We start from the raw sequence: 20,195 nt of genomic DNA, 5'->3' as shown, positions 1-20,195 counted from the left end.
TCTCTCTGTTTTTCAGATCTCACGCGTGGAAGGACCTGGAGATTCAAAATCTAACAGGGCTTGGCCCCTACTGGTCTGTCGAAAAGAGGCGACAGGGCTATCGCCCTGTCAGCCTGTCAGAGGAAACGAAGGTAGCAGGGGCTCGGCCCCTGCCGAGCTATCGAAAGAAGGGACCAGGCGACAGGGGTTCGACCCCTGCCATCCTGTCGGAGGGCGAGTGAAAAAGAAATCGGCAGGGGCAAAGCCCCTCCCAGACCAAGGGAAAGCATGGCGCTGGGGTCGCAATCGCCCGCAGGGAGCCGATGGCATCGGGGTTTGCGAGGTTGGGACACCGGCGAAAGGGGCTCCGGCGAGCTGTGCAGGACCGAGGGTGAGAACCCAAAGAGGAGCAAAATGAGGGAACGAGAGAGAGAGAGAGAGAGAGAGAGAGAGAGAGAGAGAGAGACGAGGGTTGGCTGCGGCGATCTCTGACAGGAACCCGCCACCTGGGAGAGGATCGACGACGATGGTGGCAGCGACGACGGCGATCAGATCAGAGGAGAGGAGGCGTCCGCGGTGCTGTCGTGCGCAGGGCACGAGGAAACTCGAGAGGAAGGGGAGGAGGAGGAGCAGAGAAGGGAGCCGCATCCCCCCTCCCCTCCTGCGATACTCTTAAAGGGCTCGGGGGGGGGGGGGGGGGGGGGCGACAATCGGGGAAACCCTCAAGGGTTTCCCTTATCTTGTCAAAGGGGTGGAGCGACATGGGCAGGGCGCGACGCACAGGGGAGGGTTTTGTTTTAAAACCCTCACCCTACGTCGGGTCTTAAAACCCTACCAAGGGCGGGCCTGGGTCGGGTCCCGACCCGACCCGGATCCGATAAATTATTATTATTTTTTTTAACGTGGGTTTTACACCTGAACCCAATATGGTGGTTCACCTTTCGGCCACGGTTTTAGAGAGATTTAGCCATTTTTCCTAGGAGTGGTGTTGTTGACTCAACTGTAGTTATTGACATACCAAGAAAGTGGCATCAACGTATATTGATTTCCCTAATGTCTCGGCATTCGATGTTATTTCTGATATTCTGATAGATGGTGTTGATTCTTAATATCGGTCGAGGAATAAGTGTGAAGCCCAGTAATAAAATACAAACTGTGTTAAGCTACAACTGAAAAATTAACTTGGACTTCGGGGATTTGTACCCATTTTGAGTATCCGCGGGTTTAAGGAAAAGTAAAAAGTAAAATTGTGTGCATTTAATAGGGACATGCATACAAAAGCAACTGAGAAATAACTTAATAAGTTATTCATGCATGTGCATTGAATCATGCATCTTTATTGTTCAGCATTAGTTCATGCATTCATGCTTATTTTGTCCCGCATGATAATTGTTATTGTATGATATCCTGTTTAAATGCTTGAATGATAAGTTAATTATGATAAATTGTTATTGAGATATTCCTTTAAATTTTATGCATGAATTTGGTTTATGTTGTTTTCTTATTGTTTGAATTTTTATAGGAATTTGTATAAAGAACTTTGGTTCTTACTTGTTTTCATAAAACTGTTTTACTAGTTCGGATGCTCAGTGATGTCTCGACTGGCTGACTGGAGATTAAGAGCCATATCTGACTAGTTCTGGGTTCTCTGACAGAGTGGCTCTTTTGTGATAGACGATTTTACTGTCTTGGTTTATTTAATATTTATTTATTGATTAATAAAGTTTGAGTTATTCTTTTCATGATTCAATGCACGGTCAGTTTGTGGTTTGATATATTAAATCTGTGAGGCCCCAGATCCTTGGGTTTGTTTTCGCAATTGTTTAAAAAAAAATTTCACTATTTTTACGATAATTAGTTAGAGTTTTTATACACTATGTTAGAGAGGAGTATCTACATGAAACCATTGATCTGCCTTATGCTACATCAGAATACCAATTAGTAGATTTCTTCACCAAACCTCTCGTTGCTCCTAGATTTCATTTCCTCTTAAACAAACTTTCGCTTAGAGCCAGACCACAAAACTATGCATTGGACTATTTTGGAGATACCAATCTGTCTTTATATAAGACATAGTTGGTATTTGAACCTTGTTAGATCTGTCAGAAACCTTTACCAGAAAGTTACAAACTCGTACTCTGAAAGTAGTCTACATCACTGGTAAGAGCTGTCTCATGATTTTTCTTTGCTGCCTTGAAATTATTGAATTTCTATATTTTTTACTGTAGGGATAATTTTATTTAATTCCATACGTGTGAATTAAATTTTTGTGGTTGCGTAAGTGCTTACTGTAGATTAATCTTAAGGGGGTAGGTTTGATCGGGGTACGAATTTACTAATAAATCCTTTTGTTATAGATATATACCCGTGTCCGCGCTTCGTCTTCTAGCATTTCAGCTGACTGGCAAGAGCGGGACTTTCTTACGAATGCCCTCGATACCCTAGTAGTGACGGTGGCCACACATGTCCAGGCGCAGACGACGCAACATACGACATGTGTTTATCCTGTCGAGGTTATTTCGAACCACAATGCTGTGACATTCAAGAAGTTTATGAGGTCGAATCCGCCAACTTTCTCAGGAAAGGCCGACGCAGAGGCAACTGAGAGTTGGTTCGAGGATATAGAGAGGGCTTTTTGCATCCTGCTTGTGCCCGAGGACAGGCAGGCAAATTTTGGCACGTACCGACTGAAGGGCGATGCCAAGAAATAGTGACACCTTGCGATGGGTGAAGTATGCTGGTGTGGAGGATATCCCCTAATAGACTTTCAGAGGGGAGTTCATGGACACTTATTTTCCTTCGTATGCTCAGGAGCGCATGCAACAACAATTCCTCGAGTTGGTTCAGGGGAACATGAGTTTGGTGGACTACACCACAAAATTCTATAATTTGGAGTGCTACTGCCCGAACCTGTTCATTGACGATAGGTCGAGGGCAGGAAAGTGTGTTCGTGGTTTGAAGGACGGTCTTTGGGTTTGCGTGATGATGAGTCGCCTTACTTCGTTCAGTGATGCGATTGAGTCAGCATCTATCCTGAACGAGGAGTGTGAGCGGTTTAAGAGTAGATCACAGAAGAAGAGAGGCAATGAGAGCGGTAGCGGCGACACGAGGAAGAATGCACTTGCAGGCGGCAAGGCGCAGGGGTAAGGCGATGAGGCAGAGGCCTCATTAGGGGAACCAACAAGGGGCCCAACAAGGTCAACCCCAACAGAGGTACCAGAAGGAGAATGCTCAGACCGTGTGTCGAAGGTGCAACAAGAGCCATCCTTAGGGCTCTTGTTCGCTCTTCAAGGGGCTCGCTACTAGTGCCAGTAGCCCAGACACATCGCCTCTTACTTCTCGAACAAGCCGACGACTAAGGGCAGTCAACAATAGTAGCCACAGAGACCTCAACAACATGCACAACGGAAGACGAACGAGAGAATTTACGCTGCCACGACCACCGAGCAGGGCGATCAGGCCGACCTGATCGACTGTATATTCGTAGTCGCTTGCTTGTGTTATGTTTGATTTAGGGGCTACCCATTCCTTTATTGCTTCGTCTTTTATGAGATTGCTCGACCTTGTTTTGTCTAGCCTAGATAAGACTCAATATTATGTCTCTTATGGGCGTGTCTACTTGTTGTGGGAAGTAACTTCTTGCAGTTCGAGTGGTCATCGAGGGGCTTGAATTGTCTACCGACCTGGTTATACTAGGCATGACATTTTATAACGTCATTTTGGGTATGGGTTGGTTGTCAAGATCAGAGTTACCGGAAGCTTCTTAGGCAGGTGGGAAGCTCGCTTCCCGGAAACTCGCTTCGGAAGCACGATACTCGCTTTCGAAACTTCATGGGAAGATCGATTCCCCCACGCTTCTTCTATGCTTCTCATACACATGGTCTATGCATACTATATGCTTTTCTCACATTTCTTTTCGTCTTTTTCATGTATTTTCTCTCACGCTTTCACTCACTCTTTATGTACTTTCTTTAAATTGGTAACCATCATTGTTAGATTTTAACAAAAATTTAACTCTTTTACAGAAAAATCATGAACTATAAAAATGATCAATTTTATTTTAGTTTTTATTTGTTTCTTGTTTGATTCCATATTGCTTCATTTTTTATTCATATTTTGCTTTTAAATTGAAACTTCGCTTCCCGCTTCGTATAAATTTTAAAATGCCTCGCTTCTCGTTTTCGCTTCCTGTATCGTTCTCCGCTTCCTGTATCATAACAATATACAATTTATGCAATGTTACCAACATGATTCCAAATGCACATTCATTCGTACCAATTCAACAATGTGCATGTGCTAACATAGTCATATGCATGTGTTCACCGTCTATGTGAAATTGCTTTCATGAAATCACTTAACACACATGCATTCATTCATGATTCATAAGTACATGAGAACATTTATGCATGATTGTACATGCTAAACACACATCGATTTCATGTATGCACGTGCACTTGAAACCAATCCATAAATACACAATAAATAAACATGTCCCATAAATGTAGGCACATGAAACTTTTCATTCATAACATGTGTTAACATCCACACACATGAACATAAGCCGGATCTAGAAATTGAATTTCAGGGCTGGACACATTCATATCATATATGCACCTGTACCAAAACAAACTTTGAAATAACATGTTAACAGGCAGCCATTCATATCCAACATGCTAAAATCAAACTAAAACACAAGAAGAACTCCATTCATCAGATTAAGTCCACCATACTTATGTCACACACAAGTTTACATTTATGGATCTCTTTAAACATATGCCCCCTTGTGCAACTAATACATATGAAACATAAATCTAAAATTTCAGATTTTACATATGCTCACAAAATTCTCATGTAGTTGACATTATATTTGAACATTGGTCATGCATCAATAGTTAAACACAAACATGTGAAAAATCTGTTCTAACATGCACATGGTTGAAGCCTTCATAATGGCAAAAATCTGGAGATATGCAAAGGCAACACGAAATACAAGAATTGTTTTTGTAAGCAACACAAGGATTCAACACCCTTAATATATATATATATATATATATATATATATATATATATATATATATATATATATATTAAAGAGATTTGCACCCAGTCGACCCAGTCGGCTAGGGTTCCAAATCAGGCCCAACTGACCTTGGTCAGTTGGGTCGGGTTTGGTCAGCCCTGGGCCAGACTGCCTGCCAGGCCGAGCTAGCTAAGTCAGCCCAGCCGACCCTATTGGCTGGGCCTGACAGCCCATACACAGGTAAAATATGCATGAAATATAACATTCATGTATGCAAATTTAACCTGTGCATGATATACCACCTTCATGTGCATATGTTCGGTATTCATATGCATGTATCTTTATGTGACCAATTCACCAACATGCTTCTATCCATGAATCATCTTAAGTTGGACAAGTGAGCATTCATGCATTTATGTATATGTAGAACACCCAGCAAACTTATCTATGCCCATGCACCCAACAAACTTATCTATGCCCATGCACTTGAAGCAAACTTTATCATAGAACAACGCTTAAGCATGTCACATCAAACATATAAACAATTCCAAATCTTAACATGTAGTGAAATCAAAGTGCATGTACATAACACATTCTTGAAATTTATCATGCATAATCAATACCTGATAGGGGTATTTTTGTAATTTCACATAGTTGTTTTAGAAAACAACTATTTTCGGTTTTTGTTAAAATGTATTTTTCTTCTTTTATTTTTTACATTTAATTTTTGTATTTTTTAAGGACCAAAAGGGGCTCCAACCATAGAGTCGTTGGAGCCCCCAACGGTCACAAATGTGACCGTTGGGGGCTCCCAACGACTCCATGGGAGCCCCCTTTTGGGCTCTCCTTTTGAGGCCTTTGGCCTCCCTTTCTCTCCTCTCCCTCTTGTATAAATAGGGGTGAACCCCTTGTATATTTTTCATCCTTGAGAGCTCTCTCCCTTTTCAATAAGAGGCCTTTTATATTGTTGCCTTCTTAAAGGCTTGTGCTTGTATTGTCCCTTAGTGGACTTGTGATATTGTCTCTTTTATTCATTGTTGTAAGTGCTTATAAGCATTCTTTATATTTCCGCAATATCTCATTACATGGTATCAGAGCCACTCGATTCTTGAAGGAAAGGTGTGGTTCGTGTATTTCATATTTGGTGGATCTCTTCTCACTTCTTGGCAACATCATGGAGGCAAAGATTGACCTATCCTTCAAGCTCAATGGAAAGAATTATATGATGTGGGCATCGGCAATGGAAAATAATCTCAAAGGAAAGAAACTTTGGGGTTTTGTCATGGGTACCTTTCCAGAACCTAAGCTTATGCTCACGAAGAACGAAGGAGGTCAAGAAAAGGCTCTTGAAGGAGATGCTCGCCTCAAGGCCATTGAAAACAATCAAAAGGAAGTGGAAGATTGGGAAAGCAATCACGTAAAAATCCTTGCGTGGTTTATGAACAATGTTGAGCTTAAGGTATGCGCTAATATAGCTAAATTTCGTAGAGCCAATGAGGCTTGGTCCTTTATGAAGGGTATGTATACCAAAAGGATCTTGCAAGAGCATACTTCTTGCAAGAAAAGATTAGAACCACCAAACAAGGTGATTCTAGCATTCAAGACTATTATAGTGCCCTAAACCCACTATGGGATGAATTAACTCTTTTAGAGCCAAAATGAGTTTCTATGGAAGATATTGATTTAAGACAAAAGCAAATTGAACAAGAACGATTGTTTCAATTTCTTTTTGGGCTACGTCCCGAATTTGAGCAAGTGAGATCCTCACTTCTCCATAGATCTATTTTTCCTCCTATTGAGGATGCTTGTAACGACCCCAACTCCTACTTTTGCAAAATGCGGAATTTTTTTTTTTTTCTAAGAGTTGCGGAAAACTTTCCAGAGACCTGGGGTCCCTACAGTTCCAATTTCAGTTGGATAACCACACACCACAAACGAAGTTGCAATTATTATCCATATCAACCAACTAAAACTCTTTTATTAATGAGTAATAAAATTTCAAAGACAAAGTTTCCTTCAACTGAAAGTGAAGTAACAATTGCAGAATTTAAAAGAACTGAAAGACAAAAGAAAGAGCCACAATATCCTCTACTGAAGCTGACAAGTCCAAGTATAACTCATCCATCCCCAGATGCATGTCCAACTTCACTGTTCACCATTTCCTGTGAAAAACCAACAAAGTAGGGTGTCAGAACCGAAATTCTGAGCACAGCTACTTCTAAAGAAACCAGATGAGAGAAAGAACATGGATAAGATTTCATGCAGTGATTTGAGTGAGCGCAGATATAAAATTTTCAACATCTAAATTTTCATAACTACCAATGATTTCATTTACTCACCAATCAATAACAGTAAACAGTGTCATATATCAACAACTAAATAACCAACCTTTCAGCATGATTTCACGAAGTAAAGCGTATGCAACCACCAAATGATGTCATGATATCAAGAATGATTCAAACATGCATGATCTAATGCATAACAGAAAAATGCATGATTATGTGCAATGCATGATTTCTTCTGTTATCTTTCATTTAAGTTCCATCTTTCCATATGCATGCCCTATTAGATGCACACATCCTTAAGTTTCTCTTTTTAATTACCGTGGCCCGCGGATACACCAAACGGGTACAAACCCCGAGGTCAAGTAGGTTCCCAGGGTAGCTTAACACACAATTTATATTTTATTACTGGGTTCCAACTTAGCCCTCGACCGATATCAGGAAACAGCACCATCCATCGGAACATTAGACCTCCACATCTAATGTCGGGGACACAAGGGACACCCCACGCCCACAAGTGCTACTTCCTTGGTACCATAAACTCACAGCTGTGACTAACACACCACTTCCGGGTAAAGTGGTGGGCTCTCCCTAAAACCGTGGCCAGGAGAAGAACCTCAATATCGGGTTCAAGGGCAACAACGCACACGGAGTTTTTTTGTATCCTCACAGTCTCCCCAAGACCGGATATCCAAGATTCTCATACTCCAGATGAGATATCCCAGAATGTATATTACACTGTTCTTATTCATTATTTTTATTTAAAGTTCATTCTTTAAGTTTGCCACACATATGCAAAAGTAAAGTGAAAACCCCGCATCCTCCCTTGCAGGGACCCATTCGGGACTCCAGCCCGTATCCACCACTAGAACAGTGTAGTAATGTGCCAAGTGATGCATTTAAAAACATAATTAAAAGAAAACCAAACCCACGGCTCTTCAGGCCGGTGATGGTCCAATTTGGCCATTAGTGCATCACATAATAAAACCAAGTAGTGTTTCATTCATAACACTAGGCCAAAATGCCAAACAACATATATATTCATGCAAATATAAACCCAAACATATGCATGTCATAATTCATTCATATGCATTTTCAATATGTGTGTGTTACCCACATCACATATGGGTCTTAACCAATCCATGGTTTCTTTAAGTGTGTGAGTGTACATGTACCAATTCACACAATAATCAAGCGTACATGTTCAAGAAGACTTACCAACAATTGAATCATGCTCACACTCATGCGAACCATAGTCATAACAGTCAAGTGAAAACATAAATCTCCACGACAAGTGTTTCCAAATGCACATCCATATATGCCAATATAACCATGGACATAAAACAACAACATTCACAAGCACGGTTTCAAAGATTCATGTGCAAGAATTCACATATTTATTCCAAAATGTATGTTGTCATTCCTTGATAATTTTTATTATATCACGTGAACACCCATGCATGTAGATTTAAGCAATAAAACATTACTTTCATGATTGCTCATGCCCATGAAAACAACTAGACAACGATATCCAACTCAAGCATATCAAATCAAGTTTAAGCCTATTCACATTTTCATTCACCTGTATGCAAAGAGCCAGATCTAACATGATTAGCTAGTATTCTGAAAACTTAAGGTATTAAGCTAAGCTTCCATATGAGTCATACTATACATGAACAAGGATTCAATGGACCTGTCCTTTGTCCACAAGCATGGACAGGTTAAGGGAATAGCATTTATTATATTTTCCTTTGTAAAAATATAATCCAGCACCAGTCGGCTGGGCTTGGCAGGGTACCACACAACCCATGATCTTATGCTCTCTTTCCACTCAATACTTATAACAAAACAACAAGACTAAAATTGTCAAAAACAGCACAATGGTCATGCTAACTGGTTCTAACGCTAGTCAAAATGGACATTCCAGCTAGCCATTGCTTTGTCATTAAAAGATCAACAATCAAATTTCTGCATCATCAACAGTTAAAAGGAAACATTCACAGTTCAGACAAAACTTCACAGCTAGTACTCCTAAATCAGCTGAGTTTCTTTCCTTTCCTTTTTCAACTGATGGAAAACTTTTTCAGACAGTTCAAATGAAGCTTAAGAGAATATATACAATATTTCTGAAAACTTTGACTTTAGTATGCTAAGAGGTATACTTCCAAATAAGTTCCAAGAGAGTATTTCACCACTAATTAATTTGTTGTGAAAGAGATGCATGGTTGGAAACAGTACTGCAAGAAGCCAAAAATGCAATGCAAGCATAATAGTTTTTTTCTTTAATATTGACACTTAGTATAAAGTCATTGATTAAGACTACTGTAGTCAAATGAACACTTATAAAAGAATTTCTATACATAAAATGACTTATGGTTTATTTACAAAAATATACACAGCAACACTATGGATTTGATATCAAAAGCATTGAATGCACATGGTCCAGCTAATAGCAAGCCTGAGCGTAACCCATATGGTCTTGAGAACGTCTAATATATGTATCTTTACAAAGAAAAATGCAAGTCATAATTCATAACTCTAGTAAGACCATATCTGCCTAAGATAAAATTTCAATACCTGAGACAAACCATTAACAATTTAAGAGCAAACTTTGAGTCATAACCTAAGAAATGCTCAAATTCCAAAGACAGAGGATGCAACAACTAATAAACCCCCTTTTTATATAAGAAAAATAGAAATCTCACATCCCCTTCAGACAACGTACATATAAGATTAAGAGTGAAATCATACAGCCTGTGGTCCAGTTCTTGTATATATATATATATATCTTAATCAACATTAATTATGCAAAAATCATAAAGAACGTCCAAATAGAAAACACAGATGGGGAATTTGCTCATGCAGTTCATCAAGAAACAGGGTAAAATTTAATATATTAATGCTAACAAAAACTGCAGACTCCATTTCCATTTTTTTCAATGGAGATTTGGTTTTAAGGCTTATCAAATTCAAATCAATGAAATGGGTACATGAAATTTCACAGGATCAGTTTTGTATATACAATCTTTCAAACACCTATCCATAAACATCGGTTCATATGGAATCAACAATGCATGTGAATCATCTTAAAACAATCGATGCCTAGCATAAACCAACAACTCATAAAATTATTACCAATTTATTTCCTAAATAAAACTCAAGATTTCTGTAGCAAATAATGTTGAAACTGGGCATCCTGCTGAAACAAAAACTTAATTGAACCAAGATACAAATTCTTCCATATGGTTTAGCACCCAACATAAGCAAACTCCAATTTCCTCTTTCCCTTTAGTATCTAGGTTATTGGGTCCCAAAACAGAAATCCCCCAAAAATTGGGGTTATCCATTTCAAAGAATCGAAAACCCCACGAATGGGGCTAATTCGATACCACAGCCGAACCCCAAATCGTTTGGGCTAGGGATTTTTGCAATGTAGGGTTAGGTAAGAAAATCCCCAAATCGATTTGGGTTGGACTTTGTTTCAGTTTAGGGTTAGGTACAGTAAATCCCCAAATCGATTTGGGTTTTCGAAATGGGGAAACAACCTAATCCCCGAATCCTCCCCACAAACCCACGCATGGAATCGAACCCATGTTCGATCCCTAACCCGAAATCCAAGAGGCACCGTACCTGTTTCGCTGGTTTTCCGGCGATCTTTCCGGCGATCGGAGGCTGGAGACGTGCAGGCACGGTCGGCTGGTGTCGCTCCACGCTGCTACCGTGAAGAAGGGTGCTTGCTGGAGCTGCGGTGGCTGTCGCAACTTGTCGGCGATCTTCTACCTCCGGTGCGCGCACGCAGACAGGGAGAGAGACGAGGGAGAGAGAAGGATTGAGTGAAAAGGGAGAGGCGAGTGGAGAGGGCTTCCTCTCCACCTCCTTTTAATCGACCCGGACTCCCCCTCCTCTGCCGAGATGGGCGCGGGGTCGTTACGCTCTGCGTAACCCCCTGCGCCCCCTTTTGCTTTCTGCTAGGGTTTCATCGGGCAACCCTTATCGGGTTGCCCTTTTCGTTTAACAGGGCTGAAGAATATGGGGTGGGGCTCGGGTCCGAACCCGAGACCCGCAACCCGACCCCAAGTCAAAATGGATCCACAAGTGGATCCAAATGGATCCACTGTGGATCCTCAGATAAATAAAAAAAAACTTAAAAATTTTATTCATTTTAAATCTCGCATTTTATATAAAACCTTAACCCCCACCAAAATGGATCCGCAAGTTGGATCCAAGTGGATCCAACTGTGGATCCTCGAATCCGCTTAATATATATATATATATATATATATATATATATTATATTTCTATAGTATTACAAATATTAATATTATTTATTTATGATTATACACATATATATATATATATTTAGATATATATAAATATATATATGCACATGGATCCAGTATATGGATCCCATACCCATCTACGCACCCCTATTGAATGATTATTCTCCGAATTATTTAGTTAATTACAAATTATTGTACTTATACGTACATATCAAATTTACGCGGTAAATGTATGCGAAAAACCACTTTATGGGTCCTGGATCTGTAATTTGGATCCAGGCCAATTTGCAAAATTTTATAAAATTTTCGGGTTTTACAATGCTATTGCCGAAATCACTCAAGAGGAGACAAGGCTTGGCATGAGTAAACATGTTGATGAAGTACTTGCCGTATCAAAACCGGGTAACAATGTAAGAACCTATAAACCTCCTCATTTTGGGAAACAAGGAAACTACAATGGAGGAAGCAAAATGATTGTTTGTCATCATTGCTATGAGCCGGGCCACATTAAACCCGTTTGCTCAAAGCTTAATGGAACTTTCAAGCCTAAGGTGGCCTCTCTTGAAGAAACTACCACCAAAGAAGATGAAGGCAAAAACAATGACCTCAAGGAAACTCTTGGACAAATATCTATGGCTCTCCAACAAATTCTAAAAGTTTCTTCCTCCACATCGGGTGCGGCTATTGCTTCCACATCATCACCCGGTACGTATTCTTGGATCCTTGACTCCGGATCCTCTTTTTATATGACCTCCCATGAAAATACACTTATTGATGTTTGCACCAGTTCAAAGAACTCTTGTGTCTCTACGGTCGATGAAACTTTTTTAAAAATTTCAAGTATTGGCTCTTTTAAAGATTCTCAAAATTTTTATGTTCCAAAAGTAAGAGTTGTTCCCAAACTAAATTTAAACCTTTTTTCGGTCTCTCAAATTGCCGACCATGGATGTAAAATATCTTTCTCATCTAATGGTTGCTTTGTGCAGGATCTCCGGTCCGAGAAGCGGATTGGGCAAGGTCATAGAAAGGGAGACCTCTATTATATGGACCATCTCAATCTCCCTACAAATTATTTTTGTTCTTATGTTCAAGAAAAAAACATGGAAACTTGGCATAAAAGACTTGGTCATCCAAGTTATTCCAAAATGTATCTCTTTCCTTTTGGAAACAAATTTTGTAAGGAAAAAGAAATTAATTGCAAAGATTGCATTTTTGGAAAAATGAAGTCTATTCCATTTTCAACTAGAACTTTTCTTTTATCAAGACCTTTTGAATTGGTGCATTCGGATGTTTGGGGGCCTTCTCCGGTTATGTCTAAAGGGGGTTATTCGTATTATGTTACTTTTATTGATGATTTTACTCGGTATGTTTGGATTTATTTTCTTAGTCATAAATCGGAAGTATTTACCTTCTTTAAAGATTTTCATAAAAAAATTCAAAATCAATTCCAAAATAACATATCTATTTTAAGATCCGATTTCGGTGGCGAATATTTATCTCACGAATTTCAAAACTATTTAACCCAAAATGGAATTCGCCATCAAAAGTCATGTCCTAGGACTCCTCAACAAAATGGCCTAGCGGAAAGGAAACATAGGCACATTATAGAAACCGCTAGAACATTACTTGTTTCTAGGAATATTCCAAAGAAGTTTTGGGCCGAAGCTGTTCTAACCGCAACTTATCTAATCAATAGAATGCCCTCTTCTAAATTAAAAAATGCTTCTCCCTATGAAAATCTCTTTAAACTTTCACCCGATTTCAATCGTCTTCGTATTTTTGGTTGCAAATATTTTGTCCTATTACATAAAATGGATAAGTTATCTCCAAAAGCAATTGAATGTGTTTTTCTAGGATATGGTGAAAATAAAAAAGGGTATAGATGTTATGATTTTAAGAATGATAAACTATATGTTTCAAAAGATGTAACATTTCTAGAAGAAGAGAATGGTTTTGATAAAATAGAAGAAACAAATGAAATTGATTACATATTTTTATATGATCTTATTGATGACATACAAGAAGATTTTCTTGAAAACATAGAAGATACATGTTAGGCATCCCATCTTGATATAATTCCCTCAAATGATAGTGATACAAATATGAATGTTTACTCAAGAAGAAATCAAGAAAATCCTATTAGTGCCCTCGAAAAATACTCTCAAATTTCTGAATCTACTGAGGAACCACAAGTTAGACATTCTTCTAGAATATCAATACCCCCAAATAGGTTTGTATCCTATGATTCCTTAACACCCAACTATCGGGCGTGTTTAATAACCCTACATTCTTATTTTGAACCCGCTCACTATAATCAAGCTAAATCTATACAACATTGGGTTGAAGCAATGCAAGTTGAACTAAATGCATTAAAAAAGGCTAATACTTGGGAAATAGTTAATCTACCCTCACACAAAAAACCTATTGGGTGTCGCTGGGTCTTCAAAGTTAAAACTAAAAGCGATGGCTCTTTGGAACGATATAAACTAGATTAGTCCTTAAGGGATACTCCCAAGAATATGGCATTGATTATGAAGAAACATTCGCTCCCGTAGCTCGAATGACCAGTGTCAGGACCTTAATAGCTGTCGCATCAACCAAAAAATGGCCTATTTGTCAACTTAACGTAAAAAATGTTTTTTTAAATGAAAGTTTAAGTGAAGAAGTTTACATGGATCCGCCACTCGGAATTAATATTAAGCAAGGTCAAACACTTCGGCTTTTGAAGGCATTGTATGGCCTTAAACAAGCTCTCAAGGCTTGGTATGATCGTTTCAGTGATATCATGATAAAGTTAGGATTTTACTCTTGTTATACTGACACTGCTCTTTTTGTTAAAAATGCAGGTACTAGTATCGTAATATTGTTACTTTATGTTGATGATATGATTATCACTGGGAATGATCAAAATAGTATTATTGATGTTAAAAATATGTTAAAAAATAATTTTGATATGTCTGATTTAGGTTTTCTTAGATATTTTCTTGGAATTGAAGTTGCATACTCTTCTCAAGGATATATTTTGTCACAGATGAAGCTTGCTGCAGATATCTGTTTTAAGTCTGGGATTTCTGATGACAAGAAAGTAGAGACTCCCGAAGTTATTAATGCCAAATTACGGTTGGAGGATGGGGTTCTTCTGGAAGACCCCACACCCTACAGACAACTCATTGGGTCTCTTACCTATTTAACCATCACCAGACCAGATATCGCCCATGCGGTTCATTCAGTTAGTCAATTTCAGCATGCTCCTACAACTGTGCATATGAGTGTTGTTCTCTGAATCATCTGCTACATTCGGAATACCATCAATAAAGGGCTATTTCTATCCTCCTCTTCTTCCTTGAATCTTCTTGCTTATACTGATGCAGATTGGGGAGGTAATCCCAATGATCGAGTCTCAACTACTGGTTTTTGTGTCTTTTTAGGGGACTCTTTGATTGTCTGGCGATGCAAGAAGCAGCAGAAAGTTTCACTGTCATCCACTGAAGCTGAGTATCGGGCTATGGCAACCACGACAATGGAACTTGTATGGCTTCGCAGTCTGCTTAAAAACATGGGGGTTGATGTTACCGAAGCCTCAAAATTATGTTGCAACAACAAGAGTGTCATCTATATGGCGAGCAATCATACATTCCATGAGCGTACAAAACATATCGAAATGGATTGCCACTATGTTCGTGACGAATTCTTACGAGGAACAATTGTTCTACCGTATGTCACTTCAGAATATCAGTTGGCGGACTTCTTTACTAAAGCTCTTCTGGCTCCTCGCTTCATGTTTCTTCTTGGCAAACTTTTCGTCATTTCCCCGTAAAGTTTGAGGGGGGGTGTTAAACTGTACCTCTTATATATATATGTATGTATATATATATATATATATATATATATATATATATATATATATATATATATATAATATTACATCAATACCCGATAGGAGTATTTTTGTAATTTCACATAGTTGTTTTAGAAAACAACTATTTTCGGTTTTTGTTAAAATGTATTTTTCTTCTTTTATTTTTTACATTTAATTTTTGTATTTTTTAAGGACCAAAAGGGGCTCCAACCATAGAGTCGTTGGAGCCCCCAACGGTCACAAATGTGACCGTTGGGGGCTCCCAACGACTCCATGGGAGCCCTCTTTTGGGCTCTTTTTTTGAGGCCTTTGGCCTCCCTTTCTCTCCTCTCCCTCTTGTATAAATAGGGGTGAACCCCTTGTATATTTTTCATCCTTGAGAGCTCTCTCCCTTTTCAATAAGAGGCCTTTTATATTGTTGCCTTCTTAAAGGCTTGTGCTTGTATTGTCCCTTAGTGGACTTGTGATATTGTCTCTTTTATTCATTATTGTAAGTGCTTATAAGCATTCTTTATATTTCCGCAATATCTTCTCTCCTCTCCCTCTTGTATAAATAGGGGTGAACCCCTTGTATATTTTTCATCCTTGAGAGCTCTCTCTCTTTTCAATAAGAGGCCTTTTATATTGTTTCCTTCTTAAAGGCTTGTGCTTGTATTGTCCCTTAGTGGACTTGTGATATTGTCTCTTTTATTCATTGTTGTAAGTGCTTATAAGCATTCTTTATATTTCCGCAATATCTCATTACAAGATATGTCCATGGTAATACGTAAAGTCTTACCCCGATTTCCATTTAGAATGTAACATTTTTGGAAAATGATAGTGGTTTTGAAAAAAATGAATCTCATTTAGAAAATGCTAACTATTTCTTTCTTTTTGATCTATTATCTAGGGATGATGATATCTATAGTGATGATGAATAACATATAATAGTGACAATGGAGTGGTTGTGATCAACAATAATTCTAACCCCGCTAACCCTTAAGAAGAAAATATAATTAGAGACCCTATCACCTATTCTCATGGAGATAAAAGCACCTTTAAAAGTGCTATTGAGCAATATAGTGAACCTAGCAAATCTATCTTCACTCATGATTCAAATCCTAGAAGAACCGAAAGAACTAGAAGAACTCCTTCCAGATTCGTATCCTTTGATTCTTTTTCTCCTAAATATCGGGCTTGCTTAAGTACCATTCACTCATATTTTAAACCAAAAAATTTTGAAGATGCCAAACGATGTATTGAATGGAGAGAAGCCATGGAGAGTGAACTCAAGGCTCTTAGGAAAGCCAACACTTGGGAATTTCAAACGCTTCCCAGTGGAAAGAAAACTATAGGATGCAGATGGGTGTCTAGTAGCTAAAGGGTATAGTCAAGAATACAGGATTGACTATGAAGGGACATTTTCTCCAGTAGCTCATATGGTTACTGTTAGATGTCTCATCACCATTGCGTCCATTAGAAAATAGAATATTTATCAAATGGATGTCAAAAATGCCTTTTTAAATGAAGAAGTCTACATGGATGCTCCACCTGGAATGAAAATTCCTAAAAATAAAGTTCTTCGTCTTCGTAAAGCTCTTTATGGCTTGAAACAAGCCCCCAAAGCTTGGCACAATAGGTTTAACAATGTAATGACTGAAAATGGTTTTTCTCCATGTTATACTGACACTACATTGTTTGTTAAGAAATCTGATGCAGGAATTGTTACATTATTGTTATATGTTGATGACATGTTGATAACAGGAGATGATACTAAAGGAATCAAAAGTATTAAATCTATCTTGACCTCAAAATTTGAGATGTCAGACTTAGGTTTTTTGACATATTTTCAGGGAATTGAGGTTGCTTTTTCTCACAGAGGTTACTTTCTGTTTCAAACTAAACTCGCTTGTGAGATTCTTGTCAGATCAGAAATCACAGATGACAAGGTCTGTGAAACTCCTGAAATTGTGGGTTCAAAGATGGAGATTGATGATGGCATTCTTCTAAAAGATCCCACACCTTACAGGCAATTGGTTGGATCCCTAACATATTTCAACATTACTAGGCCTGATATTTCTCATGCAGTACATGTTGCCAGTCAGTTTCAACATGCACCTACTACAGTCCATGTGAGCATCATCCTTCACATCATCAGATACATAAAGGGTACAGTAAATAAGGGAGTATTTCTATCTTATTCTTCTGAATTAAGCTTAATTGCTTATACTGACTCTGATTGGCGAGGTGACCCAAATAACTGTCACTCCACCATTAGTTTTTGTATTTTTTAGGTGAATCGTTAATTTCTTGGCGATGCAAGAAGCAACGAAAAAGTATCGCTTTCATCCACCAAAGCTGAGTATAGAGCCATAGCATCTACCACCATGAAGATAGTTTGGATTCGCAACTTATTGAAAGATATGAATATTCAAGTTCACAAAATTATGTTGTGATAATAAAAGTGCGATCTACATTGCCAAAAAACACATATTTCATGAGCACACGAAGCATATCGAGATGGACTGCCACTATGTTCGTGAAGAATATTTGAGAAGAACCATTGACTTTCCGTATGTTACATCAGAATATCAACTGACAGACTTCTTCACCAAAGCGTTGTGCTCTCTAAGATTTAACTTCCTTCTTAGCAAACTTTCGGTTGTGTCACCTTAAGTTTGAGGGGGGTGTTAAAATGTAGTGTATCTTATATATATATATATATATATATATATATATATATATATATATATATATATATATATATATATATATATATAGAGAGAGAGAGAGAGAGAGAGAGAGAGAGAGAGAGAGAGAGATGTACATATATATATGTATATATATCTATCTAAGTATATATATATATATATATAAATATATATCTCAAACCCGATAAGGGTATTTATGTAAATTCACATATTTTACGCATATTCTCATTTGATAATATGTTGTATTTTGTTTTCTTAATTTTTGTTTTTGTATTTCCTTTTTTATTTTTTGTCATTTAATAATGATGTAACATGGGGGGCCCAATACATAGGTTGGAGCACCCTCCAACGGTTACATTTCTAACCGTTGGAGGGGCTCTAACTTATGGATTGGACCCCCCCCCCATGACTCCATGGTCTTATAAATAGGGGTGATCCCCTTTAGGTTTTGTATGTTTTTGTAAAGCCCCTCTTGGGACTCAATATGTTGAAGACTTGAAGTTGATATTTTTTCATGCTCTTGTGCATGTGTATCCGTGCCTTTGTGCACCTGTGAGAGTTCTTCTTTGTGCCTTTGTACATACTTGGTGTTTCTAACATTGTGTTTATATACAAAATCTCTTTTTATAGAGATTTTCACACAGTCACCTTGTAATCCTTCATATGAACTCTTACTGCCTCCTTCCAAGTCAGAATCTTTCATATCACCTTATGAGCATGATCAATTGCATGAATTTGATAAAGACCATTCTTTTTCCTTTTCTATAGAATGGAATCCGTTCATGCTATTCATACAAACCATTGCTTACCTTTTGCATAACAGTATTTTGCCTGTGACCGGCAATTGTTATCATCGTTATATCTTGTACTTTCTAGTATTCGGTATAGGGGTTGGCAACAGGCTGGGCAACCCGATGGGCCCAGCCGATCCGGCCTGCCATGGGCCGGGTTTGGGTCATGGTTTTAGGCCTGGGCCAGTTAGGTACTGGGCCGAAACCCGGCCCAATGGGCCTAAGTTATTTATTTATAATATAAAAATTAAAGAAATTATCTATTGCATAATAACTTGGTAACTATTACTATTTACCTAATTAGTTACATTAATTTTATGGAAACTAGAAAGATAATTAATTGGGTGAAAGGGAAATTAGGAACTTGTTAATTATTACTATTTACAAATGGATTTGGGCCGGGTCAGGCCGGACCTGGCCCGCTTCACATTGGCCCGTTGAGCCAATGGGCCGGGCCATAGGCTGCTCTTCAAACCCGAGCCCATTAAGAACTGGGCCAAAACCCGACCCCTTAGTGAACGAGCCGGGCCATCTCCGGGCTGGGCCACACTTAAAGCCTGGTAGGCTGAGCTCTAAACGGGCTGGTCTGGTGCCCACCCCTAATTCGGTAATTATATTTTGGTTCATCTGTCTACATTATGTGATTATACTTTAGGTAGAATTTTGTTGTAGCATATCATAGAGTAATTAGTGGAAAAAGAACAACTATATATGGATGATCTAATTTGTTTTTCACTGGGATTAAATTTGTTGTCACATGATACTTCCAATAATGTGTTGGTCAAACTCAATATACGGTTGAAGAAATTCACACTTTTTAGTTGTTATTTTCATCCATATCTTGCAGATTCAGAACCTACTGCATTGTGGGAAATTGATGCTACAGGACATGCAACTGGAGTTCCCTTGTCAATGTACCTCCTATCTGGTATGGAATTTTCTGTTGATCTTAGACGTTCCTTATCAATTGTCACCTGAAGTATTTTCCTTTTAAGTCCATGTGATTTTTTACAGTCTTCGTTGATATTCTGGGAATGATATTTGGGAATTTTAATTAAATCCTATTTGGTGCTCTATGTTCTAGTGTTGATTAAAAAAGTTACATTGGAGGATTACCAGCTTATATACACCAAATTAACGTGAATCCCATGAAGTTGATATTTTCATCCATATATAAAGTTTATGTTTATCTAGGCTCATTCTTGTCCCTCTACATTGTCATTCTTGGATTGATTGTAACGACCTCATTTCATGTGAGTTTTGGCCTACAAATGTGTAATTTGATGAATTGAGG

General features: G+C 38.4%; 1 protein-coding gene across 1 annotated transcript in view; it reads left to right on the top strand.

Moving 5' to 3' along the window:
* The window catches only part of LOC149842654 (SET domain-containing protein), a 133,953-nt gene that overhangs the window by 40,628 nt on the left and 73,130 nt on the right, over positions 1 to 20,195 (top strand). The window contains exon 9 of the mRNA XM_089999346.1: positions 19,749 to 19,829. Within this exon, the coding sequence (XP_089855472.1) occupies positions 19,749 to 19,829 (81 nt within the window). The remainder of the gene's footprint in view (positions 1 to 19,748; positions 19,830 to 20,195) is intronic.

This window comes from Nuphar pumila, chromosome 3 (genome assembly GCF_984573655.1).
Source record: "Nuphar pumila chromosome 3, dmNupPumi1.hap1.1, whole genome shotgun sequence".
Lineage (NCBI taxonomy): Eukaryota > Viridiplantae > Streptophyta > Magnoliopsida > Nymphaeales > Nymphaeaceae > Nuphar > Nuphar pumila.
Note: the sequence above shows the minus strand (reverse complement) of the source record. Positions and strands in the feature narration are given on the sequence as shown.